General features: G+C 42.7%; 1 protein-coding gene across 1 annotated transcript in view; it reads right to left on the bottom strand.

Annotated features, from left to right (window-relative positions):
• Positions 1-458: 458 nt before the first annotated feature.
• The window catches only part of LOC106561950 (parkin coregulated gene protein-like), a 284261-nt gene continuing 261633 nt past the window's right edge, over positions 459-23086 (bottom strand). Inside the window, exon 7 of the mRNA XM_014126456.2 lies at positions 459-1302. Within this exon, the coding sequence (XP_013981931.1) occupies positions 1211-1302 (92 nt within the window). The 3' untranslated portion in view covers positions 459-1210. The remainder of the gene's footprint in view (positions 1303-23086) is intronic.

Raw genomic sequence — 23086 nt, forward strand, 5'->3', positions numbered from 1 at the left:
AGTCCCTGATTAGAGGAGAAGAAGAAAAAATGCAGTGGAACTGGCTTCGAGGTCTCAATTTGAATTGCGACGATATACAGTACGGTTATCATTTGATCAAAACTCATTTTAAGTGGAGAATTATCTTATATGATTCAGCTGCATAATGACTGTTTTCAACAGTTGGTACTGTATATGAAGGTGTTTTTGAGTGGCCACAGGGTCAAATAAACATGGAGGGACTCTCATTCACAGGAACATAATTAAAAGTATTAGCTAGAACTAGTAGACAACAGGAAGTTGTAGATTTTCTAGTCTACACAGACAGTTCATAATAATGACTTGCAGTCAGGAATATAATGGGTCACATAGGTAGTGTAGAGAGGGGCTGCCTCTAGTTGGGGTGAGTTGAGGGTAAAGAAACAGTTGGGGGTGAGATAGGGATGTTGGGTTGTTGAAGGGTCATTTAATTATGCTGGGTGATTGAAGGCTTGAGAGTGAGTTAACGATGTTGGGTGGTTGAGGGTGAGTTAACGATATTGGTTGGTTGAAGGGTGATTTAATTATGTTGGGTGATTGAAGGGTTGAGGGTGAGTTAACGATGTTGGGTGGTTGAGGGTGAGTTAATGATGTTGGGTGGTTGAGGGGTGAATTAATGATGTTAAGTTGTTGAAGGGTTGAGGGTGAGATAATGATGTTAGGTGGTTGAAGGGTGATTTAATGATGTTGGGTGGTTTAAGGGTTGAGGGTGAGTTAACGATGTTGGGTGGTTGAGGGTGAGTTAATGATGTTAGGTGGTTGAAGGGTGATTTAATGATGTTGGGTGGTTTAAGGGTTGAGGTGAATTAATGATGTTAGGTGGTTGAAGGGTTGACGGTGAGTTAACGATGTTGGGTGGTTTAAGGCTTGAGGGTGTGTTAACGATGTTAGGTGGTTGAGGGTGAGTTAATGATGTTGGGTGGTTGAAGGGATAAGGGTGAGTTAATGATGTAGAGTGGTTGAAGGGTTGAGGGTGAGTTAATGATGATGGGTGGTTGAGGGTTGAAGGGTGATTTAATGATGTTAGGTGGTTGAAGGGTTGAGAGTGAGTTAATGATGTTGGGTGGTTGAAGGGTTGAGAGTGAGTTAATGATGTTGGGTGGTTGCAACTGTGTCCATCCATTCAGTTGAGCATGCAGGACTCGTAGGTGGGCACCAAGTATTTAATGTTGATAAAAGCGTCCTCGCCCACTCAGCGCTCAAACACCTCCAGGGTCTCCTGGATCAGCTCTCTGATGTTCTCCCTCTTCTGCTGGCTGTAGTCAAGGCCGTCCCCCGAGTTGACTGTGGACCAGACAGGGAGATTTAGTTCAGTTTATTTCATGTACACAGCTAGAAGCTGAATTGCAGTATACAAAAAAATAATCCTAGCTAGGTAGCCACTCCTCTCCTCCCCTGGGAGTTAAGGCTGAGGGGAAGGGGATGTTGAAAATGTACAATTGTTCTCACAGCAGCAGGACTGTCTCTGAGAGACAATGATACAGAAATACATTCCACCAGGCCACGCTAAATACATTCCACCAGGCCATGCTAAATCATTCCACCAGGCCACGCTAAATCATTCCACCAGGCCATGCTAAATCATTCCACCAGGCCACGCTAAATCATTCCACCAGGCCACGCTAAATCATTCCACCAGGCCACAGTAAATCATTCCACCAGGCCACGCTAAATCATTCCACCAGGCCACGCTAAATCATTCCACCAGGCCACGCTAAATCATTCCACCAGGCCACGCTAAATCATTCCACCAGGCCACGCTAAATCATTCCAGCAGGCCATGCTAAATCATTCCACCAGGCCACGCTAAATCATTCCACCAGGCCACGCTAAATCATTCCACCAGGCCACGCTAAATCATTCCACCAGGCCACGCTAAATCATTCCAGCAGGCCATGCTAAATCATTCCACCAGGCCATGCTAAATCATTCCACCAGGCCACGCTAAATCATTCCACCAGGCCACGCTAAATCATTCCACCAGGCCACGCTAAATCATTCCACCAGGCCACGCTAAATCATTCCACCAGGCCACGCTAAATCATTCCACCAGGCCACGCTAAATCATTCCACCAGGCCACGCTAAATCATTCCACCAGGCCACAGTAAATCATTCCACCAGGCCACGCTAAATCATTCCACCAGGCCATGCTAAATCATTCCACCAGGCCACGCTAAATCATTCCACCAGGCCACGCTAAATCATTCCAGCAGGCCATGCTAAATCATTCCACCAGGCCATGCTAAATCATTCCACCAGGCCACGCTAAATCATTCCACCAGGCCACGCTAAATCATTCCACCAGGCCACGCTAAATCATTCCACCAGGCCACGCTAAATCATTCCACCAGGCCACGCTAAATCATTCCACCAGGCCACAGTAAATCTGATGCTGTGGTTAGTGTGATGTATCTGATATTCCAAACACAGTGCTGCCCACTGAATTCAATTTTCATAACTCTCTATCTTTCTCCCCACCTCTCTCTCTCTCTCTCTCTCTCTCTCTCTCTCTCTCTGTCCAACTCTCTCCCTCTCTCCCTCTCTCCGTCCACCTCTCTCTCTCTCTAATTTTTCTCCCTCTCTCTGTCTCTCCATCCACCTCTCACTCTCTCTCAATTCAATTAAATTCAATTTCAATTTAAGGGCTTTATTGGCATGGGAAACATGTTAACATTACCAAAGCAAATTAACTAGATAATAAACAAAAGTGAAATAAACAATAAAGATGAACAATAAACATTACACTCTCAAAAGTTCCAAAAGAATAAAGACATTACACATGTCATATTATGTGCAAATAGTTCAAGTACAAAAGAGAAAAGAAATAAACATAAATATGGGTTGTATTTACAATGGTTGTTCTTCACTGGTTCCCTTTTTTTGTGGCAACAGGTCACAAATATTGCTGCTGTGATGGCACACTGTGGTATTTCACCCAATAGATTGGGTTTGTTTTAGAATTATTTGTGTATCTGTGTAATCTGAATAAGTGCCTCTAATATGGTCATACATTTGGCAGGAGGTTAGGATGTGCAGCTCAGTTCCACCTCATTTTGTGGGCGGTGTGCACATAGCCTGTCTTCTCTTGAGAGCCAAGTCTGCCTACGGCAGCCTTTCTCAATAGCAAGGCTATGCTCACTGAGTCTGTACATAGTCAACGCTTTCCATAATTTTGGGTCAGTCACAGTGGTCAGGTATTCTGCCACTGTGTACTCTCTGTTTAGGGTCAAACAGCATTCTGGTTTGCTCAGTTTTTTTTACAGATTTTTTCCAATTTGTCAAGTAATTATCTTTTTGTTTTCTTATGATTTGGTTGGGTCTAATTGTGTTGCTGTCCTGGGGCTCTGTGGGGTCTGTGTTTGTGAACAGAGCCTCAGGACCAGCTTGCTTAAGGGACTCTTCTCCAAGTTCATTTCTCTGTAGGTGATAGCTGTGTTATGGAAGGTTTTGGAATCGCTTCCTTTTAGGTGGTTGCAGAATTTAATGGCTCTTTTCTGGATTTTGATAATTAGTGGCTATCTGCCTAATTATGCTCTGCTTGCATTATTAGGTGTCTTACGTTGTACATGGAGGATATTTTTTGCAATATTCTGCATGCAGTCTCAATTTGGTGTTTGTCCCATTTTGTGAATTCTTGGTTGGTGAGCAGACACCAGACCTCACAACCATAAAGGGCAATGGGTTCTATAACTGACTCAAGTATTTTTTAGCCTGATCCTAATTGATATGTCGAATTTTATGTTCCTTTTGATGGCATAGAAGTCCCTTCTTGCCTTGTCTCTCAGCTCGTTCACAGCTTTGTGGAAGTTACCTGTGGTGCTGAGGTATGTATAGTTTTTTGTGTGCTCTAGGGCAACGGTGTCTAGATGGAATTTGTGTTTGTGGTCCTGGCAACTGGAACTTTTTTGTAACACTATTATTTTTGTCTTACTTGGATTCACTGTCAGGGCCCAGGTCTGATAGAATCTGTGCAGAAGATCTAGGTGCTGCTGTAGGCCCTCCTTGGTCGGGGACAAAATCACCAGATCATCATCAAACAGTAGACATTTAACTTCAGATTCTAGTAGGGTGAGACTAGGTGCTGCAGACTGTTCTAGTGACCTCGCCAATTTGTTGATATATATGTTGAAGAGGATGGAGCTTAAGCTGCATCCTTGTCTCACCCCACAGCCCCGTGGAAAGAAATGTGGGTGTTTTTTGCCCATTTAACCGCACACTTGTTGTTTGTGTACATGGATTTTATAATGTTGTATGTTTTTCCCCCAACACCCCTTTCCATCAATTTGTATAGCAGACCCTCATGCCAAATTGAGTCTTAAGCTTTTTTTAAATCAACAAAGCATGAGAAGACTTTGCCTTTGTTTTGGTTTATTTGTTTGTCAATTAGAGTGTGCAGGGTGAGTACGTGGTCTGTCATACTGTAATTTGGTGAAAAGCCAATTTGCCATTTGCTCAGTACATTGTTTTCACTGAGGAAATGTATAAGTCTACTGTTAATGATAATGTGGAGGATTTACCCAAGGTTGCTTTTGACTCATTTCCCACGGTAGTTATTGGGGTCATATTTGTCTCCACTTCTGTGGATTTGGGTAATCAGTCCTTGGTTACAAATATTGGGGAAGATGCCAGAGCCAAGGATTATGTTAAAGAGTTTAAGTATAGCCAATTGGAATTTGTGGTCTGTATATTTTATCATTTCTTTGAGGATACCATCAACACCACAGGTCTTTTTGGGTTGGAGGGTTTGTATTTTGTCCTGTAGTTCATTCAATGTAATTGGAGAATCCAGTGGGTTCTGGTAGTCTTTAGTAGTTGATTCTAAGATTTGTATTTGATCATGTAAATGTTTTTGCTGTTTGTTCTTTGTTATAGGACCAAAAAGATTGGAGAAGGGGTTTACCCATTCATCTCGGTTTTGGATAGATAACTCTTTGTGTTGTTGTTTGTTTAGTGTTTTCCAATTTCCTCAGAAGTGGTTAGAGTCTATGGATTCTTCAATTACATTGATCTGATTTCTGACGTGCTGTTCCTTCTTTTTCCATAGTGTATTTCTGTATTGTTTTAGTGATTCATCATATTGAAGGCATAAGCTCAGATTTTCTGGGTCTATGTTTTTGGTTGAATGGGTTACTCAATTTCTTTCTAAGGTTTTTGCATTCTTCATCAAACCATTTGTCATTGTTGTTCATTTTCTTAGGTTTTCTGTTTGAAGTTTTTAGATTTGATAGGGAAGCTGAGAGGTCAAATATACTGTTTAGGCTTTCTACTGCCAAGTTTACATCTTCACTATTACAGTGGAACGTTTATTCCAGGAAGTTTTCTAAAAGGTATTGAATTTGTTGTTGCATAATTGTTTTTTGTTAGGTTTCCACACTACATTCCTTCCATCTATAGCATTTCTTAATATTATTCCGTTCCTTTGGCTTTGATGCCTCATGATTGAGTATTGCTCTGTTCAAGTAGACTGTGATTTTACTGTGGTCTGATAGGGGTTGTCAGTGGGCTGAGTGTGAATACTCTGAAATACTCTGGGTTGAGTTCAGGGATAAAGTAGTCTACAGTACTACTGCCAAGAGATGAGATATAAGTGTACCTACCAAAGGAGTCCCACGAAGCCTACCATTGACTATGTACATACCCAGCATCCAATTATGTTGTTGTAGTTGTGCCTAGAGGGGCATATGGGGAGGGAATCCTGTCACCTCCAGGCAGGTGTTTGTCCCCCTGTGTGCTGAGGGTGTCAGGTTCTTGTCCAGATCTGGCATTTAGGTTGCCACAAACTAGTACATGTCCCTGGGCCTGGAACTGATTGATTTCCCCCTTCAGGATGGAGAAGCTGTCTTCATTAAAGTATGGGGATTCTAGTGGGGGGATATAGGTAGCACACAGGAGGACATTTTTCTCTGTTGAGATAATTTCCTTTAGAATTTCTAACCAAATGTACAATCTTCCTGTTTTGATTCATTTAATAGAGTGAGTTAGGTCTGCTCTATATCAAATTAGCATACCCCCTGAGATAGTTCCTTCCCTGTTTCACACCTGGTAGTTTGGTGGATGGGCCTACCAGCTCTCTCTAACTTAGACCAGTGGGTCCATCTCCTCTCTACCATGTTTCTTGTATGATGACAATATCTGTATTTGATTTATTTGGTGAAGTCCAGGTTCCTGCTCTTTAGGCCAAAGGTAGATGACCTCAGGCCTTGGATATTCCAGGGTGAGATAGTGAAGGCTTTGTGTTCCAATGTTGTTAGTCGTGTGGTTTGGCCTCAGAACAGTAAGGTCTGCAGAGCATGCTGAGCATCTGGTACCTGCCATTGGCTTGGGCTAGTGTAAGAGTAGGGGTTGGGCCTAGTTGCCTGCTCACGGCCTGGGAATATGTGTGACTTTCATGTTGAGGCCCTCTTTGCGGGAGTGAGGGGCATGGGGTGGGCAGGAGGGACATAGACCTGATCTGAGGGGGCCTAAATGGGGTGTGGGCATGGTTGACTTGTAGGGGTGTTGATTGGTTGGGGTGGGGGTAGGGGTGTGGATGTGGCTGGTGGTGCAGTGGTCTGGATGTATGTCCTCTTGGCGTGGGTCCTGTATGTGTAGGTCCGGGTGGGTGGGGGGTTGCGCAGGTCTGGGAGAGTGTCTTGCTTGTCTGGGCCGTGTGTCTATTGATCTGTTGCTCCTGTTTGAGGTGTTGGTGCTGTGGTTGAGGGCGATGTCCTTTAGGGTCCGGGCAAAGGTGGGCAATTGCTGCCTTGTATAGGTGGACCTGGTCGTAAAGGCTGTTCAAGTCCAGGGTTGTGTGGTGGGCCAGGTAAACATTTGGTTTTGAGGCACAGTCACAGGAAATACTTGCATTTACCCGCTGAATGGTAGGAGGGTGGAAGTATTTTTGTGATAGCAGGGTGGAGATAACCACTTGTGTGTTGGAGAAAGTTGAGGAAGCTTTTTCAATCACTCCCTTGAGTGCTGTGGCCACCCTTTCCTGCTGTGCTCTCAGGTCGTTTGTGCATATGTGTATTATTATGTGGCTGGGTGACCGTAGTTGGTCCTCAGACAAAAGGTCTAGGGCGCGTTGGTTGTTTGGACACCAGAGTTTAGACGCTGTGTGTTTGGGCTGAGGTGGGCTGTTCTGCTGGCTTCTCTGCAGGGGTGGCTAGCGCTCTAATGGGTTGTTCTATGTCACATGCCATCCCCCTCACCCTCTCCTCCATCCCCCTCACCCTCTCCTCCATCCCCCTCACCCTCTCCTCCAGCAGTCTGATCCTCTAGCGCTCTGTTCTTCTCCTGCTCCTGCTCTTTCTCCTGTTGATGTTGTCTCACCACAGTCCAGAGTGCAGATATGTCTCTCTACAGTACAATTTTTGTGCTGACTGGAGTGTGTTCACCTGCTGTTCCAGGTCCACCAATCTTACCTCCAGCTGGGTGAATGTATCCTTAATTTCAATGAGGGAGTAGTACTCTGTGCTGGGAGGTTGACTTTACGCTTGGGGTTGCTCGTCTGTGGGGTTGAATAATGAAGAGGTCTGGTCTGACACGCTCGGGGTGGTGGTGTCTTTCTCAAGAGAGAGCTTATCCTGCTGAGCTATCTCTTATAGGTCTCTCTCTGGCTCTATAACACAGATTGAACGCCACGACACTCACAGAGAAAGAGACACTGAGAACTTGCTAGCTGGTTGTAGGCAAATTATGTAGAATGCCCTGAGGTGAAATGAATGATTTATATAAATAGAATTAGCAAAAAAGACATTTAGATACTTGTTCTTTAAAACACACACAAGATGCACACATGCAAGGGCATGTAAGTACACACGCACGCACACACAAATACATACACACAAACAGTGTGCAGGCATCCCGCTCTGTCTTGGCAGAAGAGAGAGTTTCAGTATTTTCTGTAGTGAGGAGTGATTTGTAATTCAGGACATGCAAATAGAGATATTGTGGGAACACATTGACCTCACACTAGAGACTGAAAGAGATAGGCACTCCACCTGAGAGGAGTGTGTGTGTGTGTGTGTGTGTGTGTGTGTGTGTGTGTGTGTGTGTGTGTGTGTGTGTGTGTGTGTGTGTGTGTGTGTGAGAGTGAGAGTGAGAGTGAGAGAGAGAGAGAGAGAGAGTTCCTACCTGCCTGTTATTCCTCCCACTTCAAGGGGGACCCCTCGCGCCCCTCACTCACAAGCCCAATTAGGACTGAAGAGAAGCTCTGAAAAGCCTTCTTTCACTGTCTTTCACCTGTTTTCTTTCTTTCCCCCTCCTCCTCCAACCTCCCTCTTTCTTGTCTCACCCTCTCTGCTAGCTGCTCATTAAAACACAAAAGGGGCTAGTCACATAACAAGGAGCCTGTTAAGCAATAACTGTCTGGCACACTCGGAACTGCCTAGACTGGTGGGGTTATAGGAGTCTGCTTCCTCTGTGTTTCTCGGAAGGTTTGGGTTCCTCCTCTTTTTACACGATTTGAGACATTTTGGATACTACATACTGTAAGGTTGCCTATGGTACAAGTTTAGGATGTTATCAAAGGACGATTTCAGTATGGCCTAACACTTTTTAAAATAACCTATATACAGTGCCTTGCAAAATAATTCATCCCCCTTGCGTTTTTCCTACTGTATTTTGTTGCATTACAACCTGTAATTGAAATGTATTTTTATTTTTATTTCATGTACAGGACGTACACAAAAATGTCCAAATTGGTGAAGTGAAATATAAGAAAAAACTTGTTTACATTTTTTTTTTTTTAAAACAGAAAAGTGGTGCGTGCATATGTATTCACAACCTTTGCTATGAAGCCCCTAAATAAGATCTGGTGCAACCAACTACCTTCAGAAGTCACATAATTAGTTAAATAAAGTCCACCTGTGTGCAATCTAAGTGTCACATGATCTGTCACATGATCTCAGTATATATACACCTGTTCTGAAAGGCCCCAGTCTGCAACGCCACTAAGCAAGGGGCACCACCAAGCAAGAGGCACCATGAAGATCAAGGAGCTCGCCAAACAGGTATGGAACAAAGTTTTGGAGAAGTACAGATCAGGGTTATAAAAAAAGATCCGAAACTTTGAACATCCCACGGAGAACCATTAAATCCATTATTATACACCAAAACTCATGGACCAGGCAAGGAGGGCATTAATCAGAGAGGCAACAAAGAGACCAAAGATAAGCCTGAAGGAGCTTCAAAGCTGCACAACGGAGAATGGATTATTTGTCCATAGGACCACTTTAAGCCGTACACTCCACAGAGCTGGGCTTTACGGAAGAGTGGCCAGAAAAAAGCCATTGCTTTTAGAAAAAAATAAGCAGACATGTTTGATGTTCACCAAAAGGTATGTGGGAGACTACTCAAACATATGGAAGAAGGTACTCTGGTCAGATGAGCAGAAATTGAGCTTTTTGACCATCAAGGAAAATGCTAGGTTTGGTGCAAACCCAACACCTCTCATCACCCCGAGAATACCATCCCCAGTAAAGCATGGTGGTGGCAGCATCATGCTGTGGGGATGTTTTTCATCTGTAGGGACTGGGAAACTGGTCAGAATTGAAGGAATGATGGATGGAGCTAAATGCAGGGAAATTCTTGAAGGAAACCTGTTTCAGTCTTCCAGAGATTTGAGACTGGGACGGAGGTTCACCTGCCAGCATGCCAATGACCCTAAGCATACTGCTAAAGCAACACTTGAGTGGTTTAAGGGGAAACATTTCAATGTCTTGGAATGGCCTAGTCAAAGCCCAGACATCAATCCAATTGAGAATCTGTGGTATGACTTAAAGATTGCTGTATACCAGCGGAACCCATCCAACTTGAAGGAGCTGGAGCAGTTTTGCCTTGAAGAATGGACAAAAATCCTAGTGGCTAGATGTGCTGAGGTTATATAGACAGCCCAAGAGACTTGCAGCTGTAATTGCTGCAAAAGGTGGCTCTACAAAGTATTGACCTTGTTATGCACGCTCAAGTTTTTCATTTTTTTGTCATATTTCTTGTTTGTTTCACAATAAAAAAAACATTTTGCGTCTTCAAAGTGGTAGGCATGTTGTGTAAATAAAATGATACAAACAGCCCCAAAATCCATTTTAATTCCAGGTTGTAGGGCAACAAAATAGGAAAAATGCTAAGGGGGTGAATACTTTCACAAGCCACTGTAGTCTCTTACTTCAGAGGTTTGAGTAGAGAAGGTTTCCCAGTCTAGCTATGAAAAATGGCTGTCGTTCTATCCGAGTCCACCCATTTAGCTGTCCAAAGATGATGGCACAAAATGGCGGCCATTATATCCATCAAAGAGTTTCTATTATATTGACAAGATATTCAAGTGACCGCTCTAACAATGGAAATGCAGTGAGCTTCAAAAGTATTGGGACAGTGACAATTCTTCATTTATTTGGGCTCTGTACTCTGCACTTTAATTCTTTAATAATAATGGGTGAGAAAGTTAGACCCACAAATATCATACGCCCCTAAAAAATGTAAACTTGTAACGGTGAGAGGTTAGCATGTCTTGGGGGTATGATATTTGTGCATCTGTAACTTTCTCACTCATCACTATTCACGATTCATTCAGGATTATCCATAATCATGGTAGCATCCACATTAATGTATAAGCGTTTAAACACAGTATTTTCCGAGTTACAATAAAAGTGACTCCAAAATGACACAATACGTTATTTACCATTAATTTCTATTGGGCACAAAATAACCTGAAACACAGCCAAAACAAACACAAATGCATCCAACATGTTTATAGAGTCACAAGCTTGATGTAGTCATTGTGTGGTATGAATATGGGACAAAATACTGAACTTTTGATTACTTTAATACACATAAGTGAATTTGTCCCAATGCCTTTGGTCCCCTAAAATGGAGGGTCTATGCATAAAAAGTGCTGTAATTTCTAAACGGTTCACCCAATATGGATGAAAATACCTTCAAATGAATGCTGACATTCTGCACATTAACCTCATAGTCATTGTATAATTTCAAATCCACAAAACAAATGTGACACATGTCCTCAAGATGGGAGGTAGGCGGGAGGAGGTGAGATCAGGTGGGACCATTCTAGCCAATGAGAGGGCAGATACGTGTGTGAACGAGTACAAACAAAATATGAAAAAGTATGCACTCACTACTGCAAGTCTCTCTGAATAAGAGCGTCCGCTAAATGGCAAAAATATACATGTAAATTAACAACAGGCCACAGAGATAGATAGAGGACTAATCTTTGTATCTATGCCATTATAGCGTATGTGACAGCATCAACATCTCCATTTTAAAGTGGTACATTTTCTTTGTTGGCTGATTGCTCCCAACTCATAGGAATTCCATCCAAGTTAAATTGGTGGAAGCCCTCACTGGCAACGTCCTTGCTAAAACGGGTTATAGCCCTGAGAAGTCCTCTATCTATCTCTATGACATCAGGCAAAACTCTGATATAGTTGCCGAAATGCCACGTGCGTCCACTCAGATCCTCAAGGTTCTACAGCTGCACCATCGAGAGCATCCTGACTGGTTGCATCACTACCTGGTATGGCAACTGCTCGGCCTCTGACCGCAAGGCACTACAGAGGGTAGTGAGTACGGCCCAGTACATCAATGGGGTCAAGCTTCCTGCCATCCAGGACTTCTATAACAGGCGGTGTCAGAGGAAGGCCCTAAAAATTGTCAAAGACTCCAGCCACCCTAGTCATAGACTGTTCTCTCTGCTACCGCACGGCAAGCGGTACCAGAGCGCCAAGTCTAGGTCCAAGAAGCTTCTAAACAGCTTTTACCCCCAAGCCATAAGACTCCTGAACATCTAATCAAATGGCTACCCAGACTATTTGCATTGTCCCCCCCTATTTTACGCCGCTGCTACTCTCTGTTATTATCTATTCTATTGTTATGATGCTAGCCCTTTCAGTGAATTGGCTAGCAGAGATGTGAACAACCCCCTCTCCTGTTAGGAGGGGAAGGGGGTGGGCAGTTTTACAACTAATTGTTTAATTAGTTAGTTAATAAATAATTGAGCCAATTGGTATATGGATGATTAATAGTAAAGGGTGGGTTGAAGCAGATAACCAACAATTTACAATGTTCAGATGAGTCTGACGAAGGTAATAATAATAACTCATAAATAGAAGACTAATTGATTCGATATTAAAATATCTGAAGAGTTATATTCTGAAAATTCTAACTTTGTAATCTGAACATTTTCATTGGTGCCCCGTCTTCCTAGTTAATTACATTTACATGATTAGTTTAATCACATAATAATAATTACAGAGAATTGATTTGATAAAATAACAGTCTTCACCTTTAATGATGCCAAAGACACGACACTATGCATAGTCACTTTAATAACTCTACCTACATGTACTTTTCACCTCAATTACCTTGTCTAACCGGTGCCCCCACACATTGACTCTGTACCACTAGACCCCTGTATATAGTCTCGCTATTGTTATTTTACTGCTGCTCTTTAATTACTTGTTACTTTTATTTCTTATTCATATTTGTTCTGCATTGTTTGTTAAGGGCTTTTAAGTAAGCATTTCACTGCAAGGTTGTATTCGGCGCATGTGACTAATAGTATTTTATTTTATTTGATAAGTGCATTCGTAACAACCTAACCATTACGAAATTTCTATTCGATCAAATAAGCCTCACGTAGCAAATGACCAATTACATTTTTTGTAATTGGCCTCCAAACAAACATTTCCTCACTTCATTTTCATGGACAGATTAAAACCTCCCACTTCGGCTTCTCCTCTTTCAGCTTTCTAAAGATGATGGAACAAAATGGCTGCCATTCTGAGTCCAACCATTCAGCTTTCCAAAGATGGAACAACATTTCGAGGGAGGAAATGGCTCTTGTCAAAGTCCGGAGATGCTTTTGCAACTGACTGACAGCCAATAGTACCGGACAGGGCTATGCTACAGGCAAACAGAAGATGTAAAGGCAGAGTATGGAGCCAAAATATCCCTCCATAATCTCTATGCATGTGTGTGTCTGGTACCTAGGCTAACAGCCTGTCCCCTCTTTCCATCTTTATAAAATCATTCTAAGGGCTCAAGCTGGGCCGGAGGACCATAAAACCTTAATAGGATCCAAAACTGGATTACAGAAGTGGGAGTGAAGCACTGTAGTTAAATCTGCCCCCAAAGGCCATCAGTGGTAAAGGAAGTAAATGTGTGTCTGTGTTTGTTTGTGTGTATGTAAAGACATTTCTGACAGTGATCAGAGCAAGAACACAGTGCAAATTACAAACAGGATAAGGCGAACAGCCTTGGCCCACGTTATTAACAATTTACAGTACATCTTCTCCAACAACCATATGCACTCACGCAACACACTCCGAGAAAATACACAAGCTCGTCCAATATCTCATTCATTCCAAAATCATGGGTATTAATATGGAGTTGCTCCCCCCTTTTCTGCTATAACAGCCTCCACTCTTCTGGGAAGGCTTTGCACTAGATGTTGGAACGTTGCTGCAGGGACTTGCTTCCATTCAGCCACAAGAGCATTAGTGAGGTTGGGCACTGATGTTGTGCGATTAGGCCTGGCTCGCAGTCTGCGTTCCAATTCATCCCAAGGGTGTTCGTTGAGGTTGAGGTCAGGGCTCTGTGCAGGCCAGTCAAGTTCTTCCACACCAATCTCAACAAACCATTTCTATATGGACCTCGCTTTGTGCATGGGGGCATTGACATGCAGAAACAGGAAAGGGCATTCCCAAAACTGTTGCCACATTGTGTGCTGTAGTGTTAAGATTTCCCTTCACTGGAACTAAGGGGCCCGAACCATGAAAAACAATCCCAGACCATTATTCCTCTTTCACCAAACTTACAGTTGGCACTATGCATTGGGGCCGGTAGCGTTCTCCTGGCATCCGCCAAACCCAGATTCATCCGTCAGACTGACAGATGGTGAAGCGTGATTCATCACTCCAGAGAACGAGAACGCGTTTCCACTGCTCCAGAGTCCAATGGCGGCGAGCTTTACACCACTCCAACCGTCGTTTGGCATTGCGCATGGTGATCTTAGGCTTTTGTGCGGCTGCTCAGCCATGGAAACCCATTTTATGAAGCTCCCCACGAACAGTTCCTGTGCTGACGTTGCTTCTAGAGGCAGTTTGGAACTCGATAGTGAGTGTGGCAACCAAGGACTGATCATTTTTACGCACTATGCATTTCAGCACTCGGCGGTCCCATTCTATGAGCTTGTGTGGCCTACCACTTCATGACTAAGCCACTGTTGCTCCTATACGTTTCCACTTCACAATAACAGCACTCACAGTTGACGGGTGAAGTTTTAGCACGGCAGAAATGTGACAAACTGACTTGTTGGAAAAGTGGCATCCTATGACGGTGCCACATTGAAAGCCACTGAGCTCCTCAGTAAGGCCATTCTACTGCCAATGTTTGTCTATGGAGATTGCATGGGTGTGTGCACAATTTTATAAACCTGTCAGCAACAGGTGTGGCTGAAATAGCCGAATCCACTACTTTGAAGGGTTTTTCTTTATTTTTACTATTTTCTACAATGTAGAAGACGTCAAAACTATGAAATAACAAAGTGTTAAACAAATCAAAATATATTTGAGATTTTTCAAAGTAGCCACCCTTTGCCCTGATGACTGCTTTGCACACTCTTGGCATTCTCTCAACCAGCTTCATGAGGTAGTCACCTGGAATGCATTTCAATTAACAGGTGTAGCTTGTTAAAAGTTAATTTGTGGAATTTCTTTCCTTCTTAATGCATTTGAGCCAATCAGTTGTGTTGTGACAAGGTTAGGGGTGGTATACAGAAGATAGCCCTATTTGGTAAAAGACCAAGTCCATATTACGGCAAGAACAGCTCAAATAAGCAAAGAGAAACAACAGTCCATCATTACTTTAAGACATGAAGGTCAGTCAATCAGGAAAACTTCAAGAACTACAGCCTCAAAAACCATCAAGCGCTATGATGAAACTGGCTCTCATGAGGACCGCCACAGGAAAGGAAGACCCAGAGTTGCTGCAGAGAATAAGTTCATTAGAGTTACCAGCCTCAGAAATTGCAGCCCAAATAAATGCTTCACAGAGTTCAAGTAACAGACACATCTCAACATCAACTGTTCAGAGGAGACTACGAGAATCAGGCCTTCATGGTTGAATTGCTGCGAAGAAACCACTACTAAAGGACACCAATAAGAAGAGACTTGCTTGGACAAAGAAACACGAGCAATGGACATTAGACCAGTGGAAATCTGTCTTTTGGTCTGATGAGTCCAAATTTGAGATTTTTGTTTCAAACCGCTCTTTGTGAGACACAGAGTAGGTGAACATATGATCTCCGCATGTGTGGTTCACACCGTGAAGCATAGAGGAGGAGGTGTGATGGTTTAAAGGGTGCTTTGCTGGTGACAGTCTGTGATTCATTTAGAATTCAAGGCCAGCATGGCTACCACAGCATTCTGCAGCGATACGCCATCCCATCTGGTTTGCTCTTTATGCCAAAGAGCCAAAACAAAAACAATTGTGTCATTGTCCCCATACTTCAGTATTTCACTTGCTTTGGCAATGTAAACATGTTTCCCATGCCAATACCACCCATTGAATTGAGAGAGAGCGAGAGAGAGAGAAAGAGAGAGAGAGAAAGGATGGAGAGAGAGAGAGATGTTTGCTTTGTGACATTCCTAAAACAACAAATATTTGGCCATCCCATTGATGCTGCTGAATCCCATTCCTCCATTGTGTATTGCTAAGAGACTGATGCTGCTGAATCCCATTCCTCCATTGTGGATTGCTAAGAGACTGATGCTGCTGAATCCCATTCCTCCATTGTGGATTGCTAAGAGACTGATGCTGCTGAATCCCATTCCTCCATTGTGGATTGCTAAGACACTGATGACACAGCTGTGTGTCTCTCTCTCCCTTCCTTTCCCTCTCACAGGAACTCACACCCTGGTGTGAGGCCCACTCCCGCTGTGTTGCTTCTCCACCTCAGCCTTTGTGTGTGATCGATCAATAACAGTACACACTCATTCCAGCCAAACACACCCAGACAGCCTCATAGGAGGGCTGAGGGGCTTTCACACACCAGTGGCCACACACACACACACACACACACACACACACACACACACACACACACACACACACACACACACACACACACACACACACACACACACACACACACACACACACACACACACACACACACACACAGGAGGGGTGAAGTCATTTAGCCATGACCAGCAACACACCAAGTGTGGCTTCAGAAAATAAATCAAATAGCCTAGGCTTAAAACACGAGACATGCATCTACGCTATGGAAATAAAGTATACGCTGCCAGATCTGTTTGGGATTTAGCCAACTCCTCTGCATGACTACAGATTTGGCAACTAGGCTAGAGGTGACTGAAGAGGTCTACATAAGGAAGATGTTTATGAGCAACTATTGGTATGTTATCGCCGCAGGGATTTTCTCCAACAGCTTATTACCACGTGTTAATTTCTTCTCCGATTGGGCCTCAGCCAAGTGTCATGACCAAAAGCAACATTGCCTCATTTGTCACAGCGGTGAACTAACATTGTCGGACGAAGAGCTCATCTTCCCTGTTTTCAAAGCTGTTAATATCCCCATGATTGTTTCCATTAGGGGTTTACAGATAGTAGAGGCTTTCCTCCCCAGTACCATCCCTCCTAGGTTGGCGTATGGGCCCTGGTCAAAAGTAGTGTACTATACAGGGAATAGGATGGCATTTGTGATGCAGCCCTAATGTCCTAATGGCGTCCTATAACAGACATTCAGGAGTAACGAGAGAATGGTATGAATATGGTGAGAGAGAGAGAGAGAGAGAGAGAGAGAGAGAGATCTCAACACCCCCTTGTAGGTGATTAGTCAACAATGGGGATTCTTCAATGAAGTGTTTGCTGTCATTCAACGATAGAGACGAGAGAAAGCTCAGCAGCAGGTAGCCCCTACTGCCTGCAGTGCACTAGTAGTTTTCATGTACATTTTTTCACTTGAAAAGTACAGCACCAAACATCTTAGCTAGATGTAAAATTGTACGACTAAGACCTCCTCGGCAAAAACGTCAATATTAATTACATATTTCTTGATTTATTTTAGATTAATTCTGACTATTTTGAGGAAGTGTTTCTGGCTGTCAGGGCCAAGGTCTGACTGAATCTGTGCAGAATATCTAGGTGCTGCTGTAGGCCCTCCTTGGTTGGTTGACAGAAGCACCAGATCATCAGCAACAGTAGACATTTGACTTCAGAATCTAGTAGGGTGAGGCCGGGTGCTGCAGACTGTTCTAGTGCCCTCGCCAATTTGTTGATATATATGTTGAAGAGGTTGGGGCTTAAGCTGTATCCCTGTCTCACTGGAAAGAAATGTGTGTTTTTTTGCCAATTTTAACGGTACACTTGTTGTTTGTGTACATGGATTTTATAATGTCGTATGTTTCCCCCCAACACCACATTCCATCAATTTGTATAGCAGACCCGCATGCAAAATTGAGTCAAAAGTTTTTATTTAAGTCAACAAAGCATGAAAAAACTGACTTTGTTTTGGTTTGTTTGTTTGTCAATTAGGGTGAGCAGGGTGAATACATGGTCTGTCGTATGGTAATTTGGCAAAAAAACAAATTTGATATTTTCTCAGCACATTGTTTTTATTGAGAAAAGGTATGAGTCTGCTGTTAATGCAGAGGATTTTCCAAAGGTTGCTGTTGATGCACATCCCCCGGTTGTTATTGGGGTCAAATTTGTCTCCACTTTTGTGTATTGGTGTGATCAGTTCTTAGTTCCAAATATTGGGGAAGATGCTAGTGCTGAAAATGATGTTAAAGAGTTTAAGTATAGCCAATTTGAATTTGTGGTGTGTATATTTTATAATTTCATTTAGGATACAATCAACCCCACAGGCCTTTTTGGGTTGGAGGTGTCATGACGTTGGCCTCTTTTGGTACAGGGAGGACAGTTGACCCCTCCCTTTTGCACACAATCCACCCTGTGTGTAAAGGGCCGTAAAAACTCTAAAATTCCAGGAGAGTCTCTGGCCACATGGCCCATAGAGAGACACAGGAAATTCTTCCAACTCATAGAATTGGAAAGCCAAGCGACATTTTGTGTTCTGGAGAAGGTATGGAAGATTGGCGAAGAATCCAGCTACGAACTGATCCGCTTGGTACCATTTTGTGATACTCAGAAGAGACAATATAGCCATATTACCATAAAACTGTTTATATAATAGACTCAGTTTAAGACTTGCATCATATGGGTGTATGGAATGTATTAATAAGGATAAAGCTTTTGTAAGACATTGAGATGCTATGTACTGATGTAATGTGATAGAATTGTATTTCTGTAACCAAATCTAACTCAGTCATAGGCACGCCCCCAGGGACCCATACAGGACCAGGCGTCATTTGACAAGCTGTTCTATGGGAACTATAAAACACCCCCGGATTTACATTTCTTCAGACCAGGCCTACACTCCGTTGGCTAATAGGTTGTACCTTCCAATTCCTCTACTGAAAGTGAACCATACCACGTGGTTAACTTTTAGACTATCGATACTGACAGAATAAGAACAAGTCTTTGATATTAATTATTAGTCTGCAGCTAAGTAAATTATATCATTGAACGCGAAGACCAACGAACCAACCATTCGATGACGACATTAATGAATGTCGCTCTGAAAGATCCATTCTAACCGAGAGAGAGAGAGAGAGAGAGAGAGAACGCGGACAAAACTCCCCAACAGAACTACTCTCCAACAAGAATCAGAACGACACACTGAGCGTAAATATATATTGATTGCAATTGTTCCCGAATGAGTGAGCCTTCAATTGTCAATTGTTAATATTAATGAACCCTGTGTAACTTCTCAGCCGACCTTTTATGATCCATTGTTCAACAGGCCGACCTGCCTGTTTAGCCAGTAGGGCACATTCCGATACCAATCCTTTGTGACGATAATGACTGTTTGTATGTTTTTCTGTTAATTACTTAGTGTAGTAAATAAATGATTTTAAGACAATTGATGTATGGATGATTTTAGTAAAGACTGGGTTCGTGCAGATACAACAATTTACGACGTTTGGTATGAGACTGGACTAGAGGTAAAATACACCAATTAAACTAGAAGATAATCTGCCTATACTATAATAGAATATAATATTATAGTACAGGAAAGTTATATTAGGAAAATTATAGCTTTGTAATCTGAATATTCTCCTTGGTGCCCCGATCTCCTAGTTAATTACAATTAAACGATTAATCAGTTTAATCGCGTGATAATAATTACAGGGAGCTAATTGATAAACATATCTTCCGTTTAATGGTACCCCCAAAGACACGACAGAGGGTTTGTATTGTGTCCTGTAGTTCATTCAGTGTAACTGGATAACCCAATTGGTTCTGGTAGTCTTTAATAGTTAATACTAAGATTTGTATTTGATCATGTTTATGTTTTTGCTGTTTGTTCTTTGTTACAGAGCCAAAAAGATTGGAGAAGTGGTTTATCCATACATTCCATTTTGGATAACTCTTCGTGATGTTGACTGTTTAGAGTTTTCCAATGTTCTCAGAAGTGGTTAAATTCTGTGGATTTTTCAATTACATTGAGGTGATTTCTGATGTGTTGTTCCTTCTTTTTCCGTAGTGTATTTCTGTATTGGTTTAGTGATTCACCACAGTGAAGGCGTAGGCTTAGGTTTTTGTGGGTGTCTATGTTTTTGGTTGGCTAGGTTTCCCAATTTATTTCTTAGGTTTTTGCATTCTTCATCAAACCATTTGTCATTGTTGTTAATTTTCTTAGGTTGTCTGGTTATGTTGTTGTAATTGTGTCTAGGGGGGCATATGGGGGAGGGAATGCTGTCACTTCCAGGTAGGCGTTTGTCCCCCGAGGTTGTCGGTTGGTTGTCGGTTTCTTGTCCAGTTCTGGGATTTAGGTCGCCACAGGCTAGTACATGTCCCTGATCCTGGAAATTGTTGATCTCCCCCTCTAGGATGGAGAAGCTGTCATCGTTAAAGTATGAGGATTCTTTTGGGGGATATAGGTAGCACATGAGGACATTTTTCTCTGTTGAGACAATTTCCTTATTAATTTCTGCCAGTTGTTAAATGTTCCTTTTTTGACTAATTTAGTATAGAGTGGGTTAGGTTTGCTTCATTAGCATACCCCCTGAGTCTCTTCCCTGTTTCACACCTGGTACTTTGGTGGATGGGACTACCAGCTCTCTGTAACCTAGAGGGCAACCAGTGGGTCTGTCTCCTTTATACCATGTTTCTTGTAAGATGACAATGTCTGTATTTCCAATTTCTTTGATGAAGTCTGGGTTCCTGCTCTTTAGGCCAAAGGCAATTGACCTCAGACCTTGTATATTCCAGAGATAGTAAAAGCTTTGTGTTCCATAGTGTCTAGTGTTGCCCTGCTCACGGCCTGGGCATACAGTTGAAGTCGAAAGTTTACATACACCTCAGCCAAATACATTTAAACTCAGTTTTTCACAATTCCTGACATTTAATCCTAGTAACAATTCCCTGTCTTAGGTCAGTTAGGATCACCACTTTATTGTAAGAATGTGAAATGTCAGAATAATAGTAGAGAGAATGATTTATTTCAGCTTTTATTTTTTTCATCACATTCCCAGTGGGTCAGAAGTTTACATATACTCAATTAGTATTTGGTAGCATTGCCTTTAAATTGTTTAACTTGGGTCAAACACTTCGGGTAGCCTTCCACAAGCTTCCCACAATAAGTTGGGTGAATTTTGGCCCAATCCTCCTGACAGAGCTGGTGTAACTGAGTCAGGTTTGTAGGCCTCCTTGCTCGCACACACGCTTTTTCAGTTCTGCCCACAACTTTTCTATAGGATTGAGGTCAGGGCCACTCCAATACCTTGACCTTGTTGTCCGTAAGCCATTTTGCCACAAGTTTGGAAGTATGCTTGGGGTCATTGTCCATTTGGAAGACCCACTTGCGACCAAGCTTTAACTTCCTGACTGATGTCTTGAGATGTTGCTTCAATATATCCACAATTTTCTTTCCTCGTGATGCCATCTATTTTGTGAAGTGCACCAGTCCCTCCTGCAGCAAATCACCCCCACAACATGATGCTGCCACCCCCGTGCTTCACGGTTGGGATGGTGTTCTTCAGCTTGCAAGCCTCCCCCTTTTTCCTCCAAACATAACATTGGTCATTATGGCCAAACAGTTCTATTTTTGTTTCATCAGACCAGAGGACATTTCTCCAAAAAGTATGATCTTTGTCCCCATGTGCAGTTGCAAACCATAGTCTGGCTTTTTTATGGCGGTTTTGGAGCAGTGGCTTCTTCCTTGCTGAGCAGCCTTTAAGGTTATGTCGATATAGGACTAGTTTTACTGTGGATATAGATACTTTGTACCTGTTTCCTCCAGCATCTTCACAAGGTCCTTTGCTGTTGTTCTGGGATTGATTTGCACTTTTCACACCAAAGTACATCCATCTCTAGGAGACAGAACGCGTCTCCTTCCTGAGCGGTACGATGGATGCGTGGTCCCATGGTGTTTATACTTGCGTACTATTGTTTGTACAGATGAACGTGGTACCTTCAGGCATTTGTCAGAGCTGTCAGAGCAGCTCACAGATCACTGCACCTGTACATAGCCCATCTATAATTTAGCCCAAACTACTACCTCTTCCCCTACTGTATTTATTTATTTTATTTATTTTGCTCCTTTGCACCATATTATTTATATTTTATCTCTGAACTTTCTTCAAACTACAAATCTACCATTCCAGTGTTTTTCTTGCTATACTTTATTTACTTTTCCACCATGGCATTTTTTTGCCTTTACCTCCCTTATCTCACATCATTTGCTCACATTGTATATAGTCTTATTTTTTTTATTTTTTTATTTATTTTTCTACTGCATCATTGATTGTATGTTGTTTTACTCCATGTGTAACTCTGTGTTTTTGTATGTTGTCGAACTGCTTTGCTTTATCTTGGCCAGGTCGCAATTGTAAATGAGAACTTGTTCTCAACTTGCCTACCTGGTTAAATAAAGGTGAAATAAATAAATAAAATAAATTTGGAAATTGCTCCCAAGGACGAACCAGACTTGTGGAGGTCTTCAATTTTGTTTTCTGATGTCTTGGCTGATTTCTTTTGAATTTCCCATGATGTCAAGCAAAGAGGCACTGAGTTTGAAGGTAGGCCTTGAAATACATCCACAGTACACCTCCAATTGACTCAAATTATGTCAATTAGCCTATCAGAAGCTTCTAAAGCCATGACATCATTTTCTGTAATTTTCCAAGCTGTTTAAAGGCACAGTCAACTTAGTATATGTAAACTTCTGACCCACTGGAATTGTTATACAGTGAATTTTAAGTGAAAAAATCTGTCTGTAAACAATTGTTGTAAAAATTACTTGTGTCATGCACAAAGAAAATGTCCTAACCAGCTTGCCAAAATTATAGTTTGATAACAAGAAATTTGTGGAGTGGTTGAAAAAAACGAGTTTTAATGACTCCAACCTAAGTTTATGTAAACTTCCAACTTCAGCTGTATGTCCTGCTGTCATGTTGAGGTCCTTGCCGTAGGGGCGAGGGGCATGGGGTGGGCAGAAGGGGCATAGGTCTGATTTGGGGGGGCCTATATAGGGTGTGGACAGGGTTTGCTTCGGGTGGTCTTAGCTGGTTGGGGTGTGGCTGGTGATGCTGTGGTCTGGGTATAGGTTCTCTTGGTGTGGGTTCTCTTGGCGTGGGTTCTCTTGGCGTGGGTTCTCTTAGCGTGGGTTCTCTTGGTGCAGGTCCTTCTGGAGGGAGTCTTGCAGGTCTGGGAGAGTGTCTTGCTGGTCTGGGCGGGGTGTCCGTTGCTCTGTTGCTCCTGTGTCAGTGAGGTGCTGGGGCTACGGTTTAGGGTGACGTCCTTCAGGGTCGTGGCAAAAGTTGAGATTGCTGTGGAGGTGGACCAGATCGTGAAGGCTGTTCAGGTCCAGGGTAGAGTGGTAGGGCCAGGTATACATTGGGTTTTCACCCGCTATATGGTGGATGAAGGAAAGTCTTCTCGTGGTAGCAGGGTGGAACCACTTGTGAGGTTGGGGAAAGTGGAAGA

Source organism: Salmo salar, chromosome 01 (assembly GCF_965601325.2).
Source record: "Salmo salar chromosome 01, fSalSal1, whole genome shotgun sequence".
Taxonomy (NCBI): Eukaryota; Metazoa; Chordata; class Actinopteri; order Salmoniformes; family Salmonidae; genus Salmo; species Salmo salar.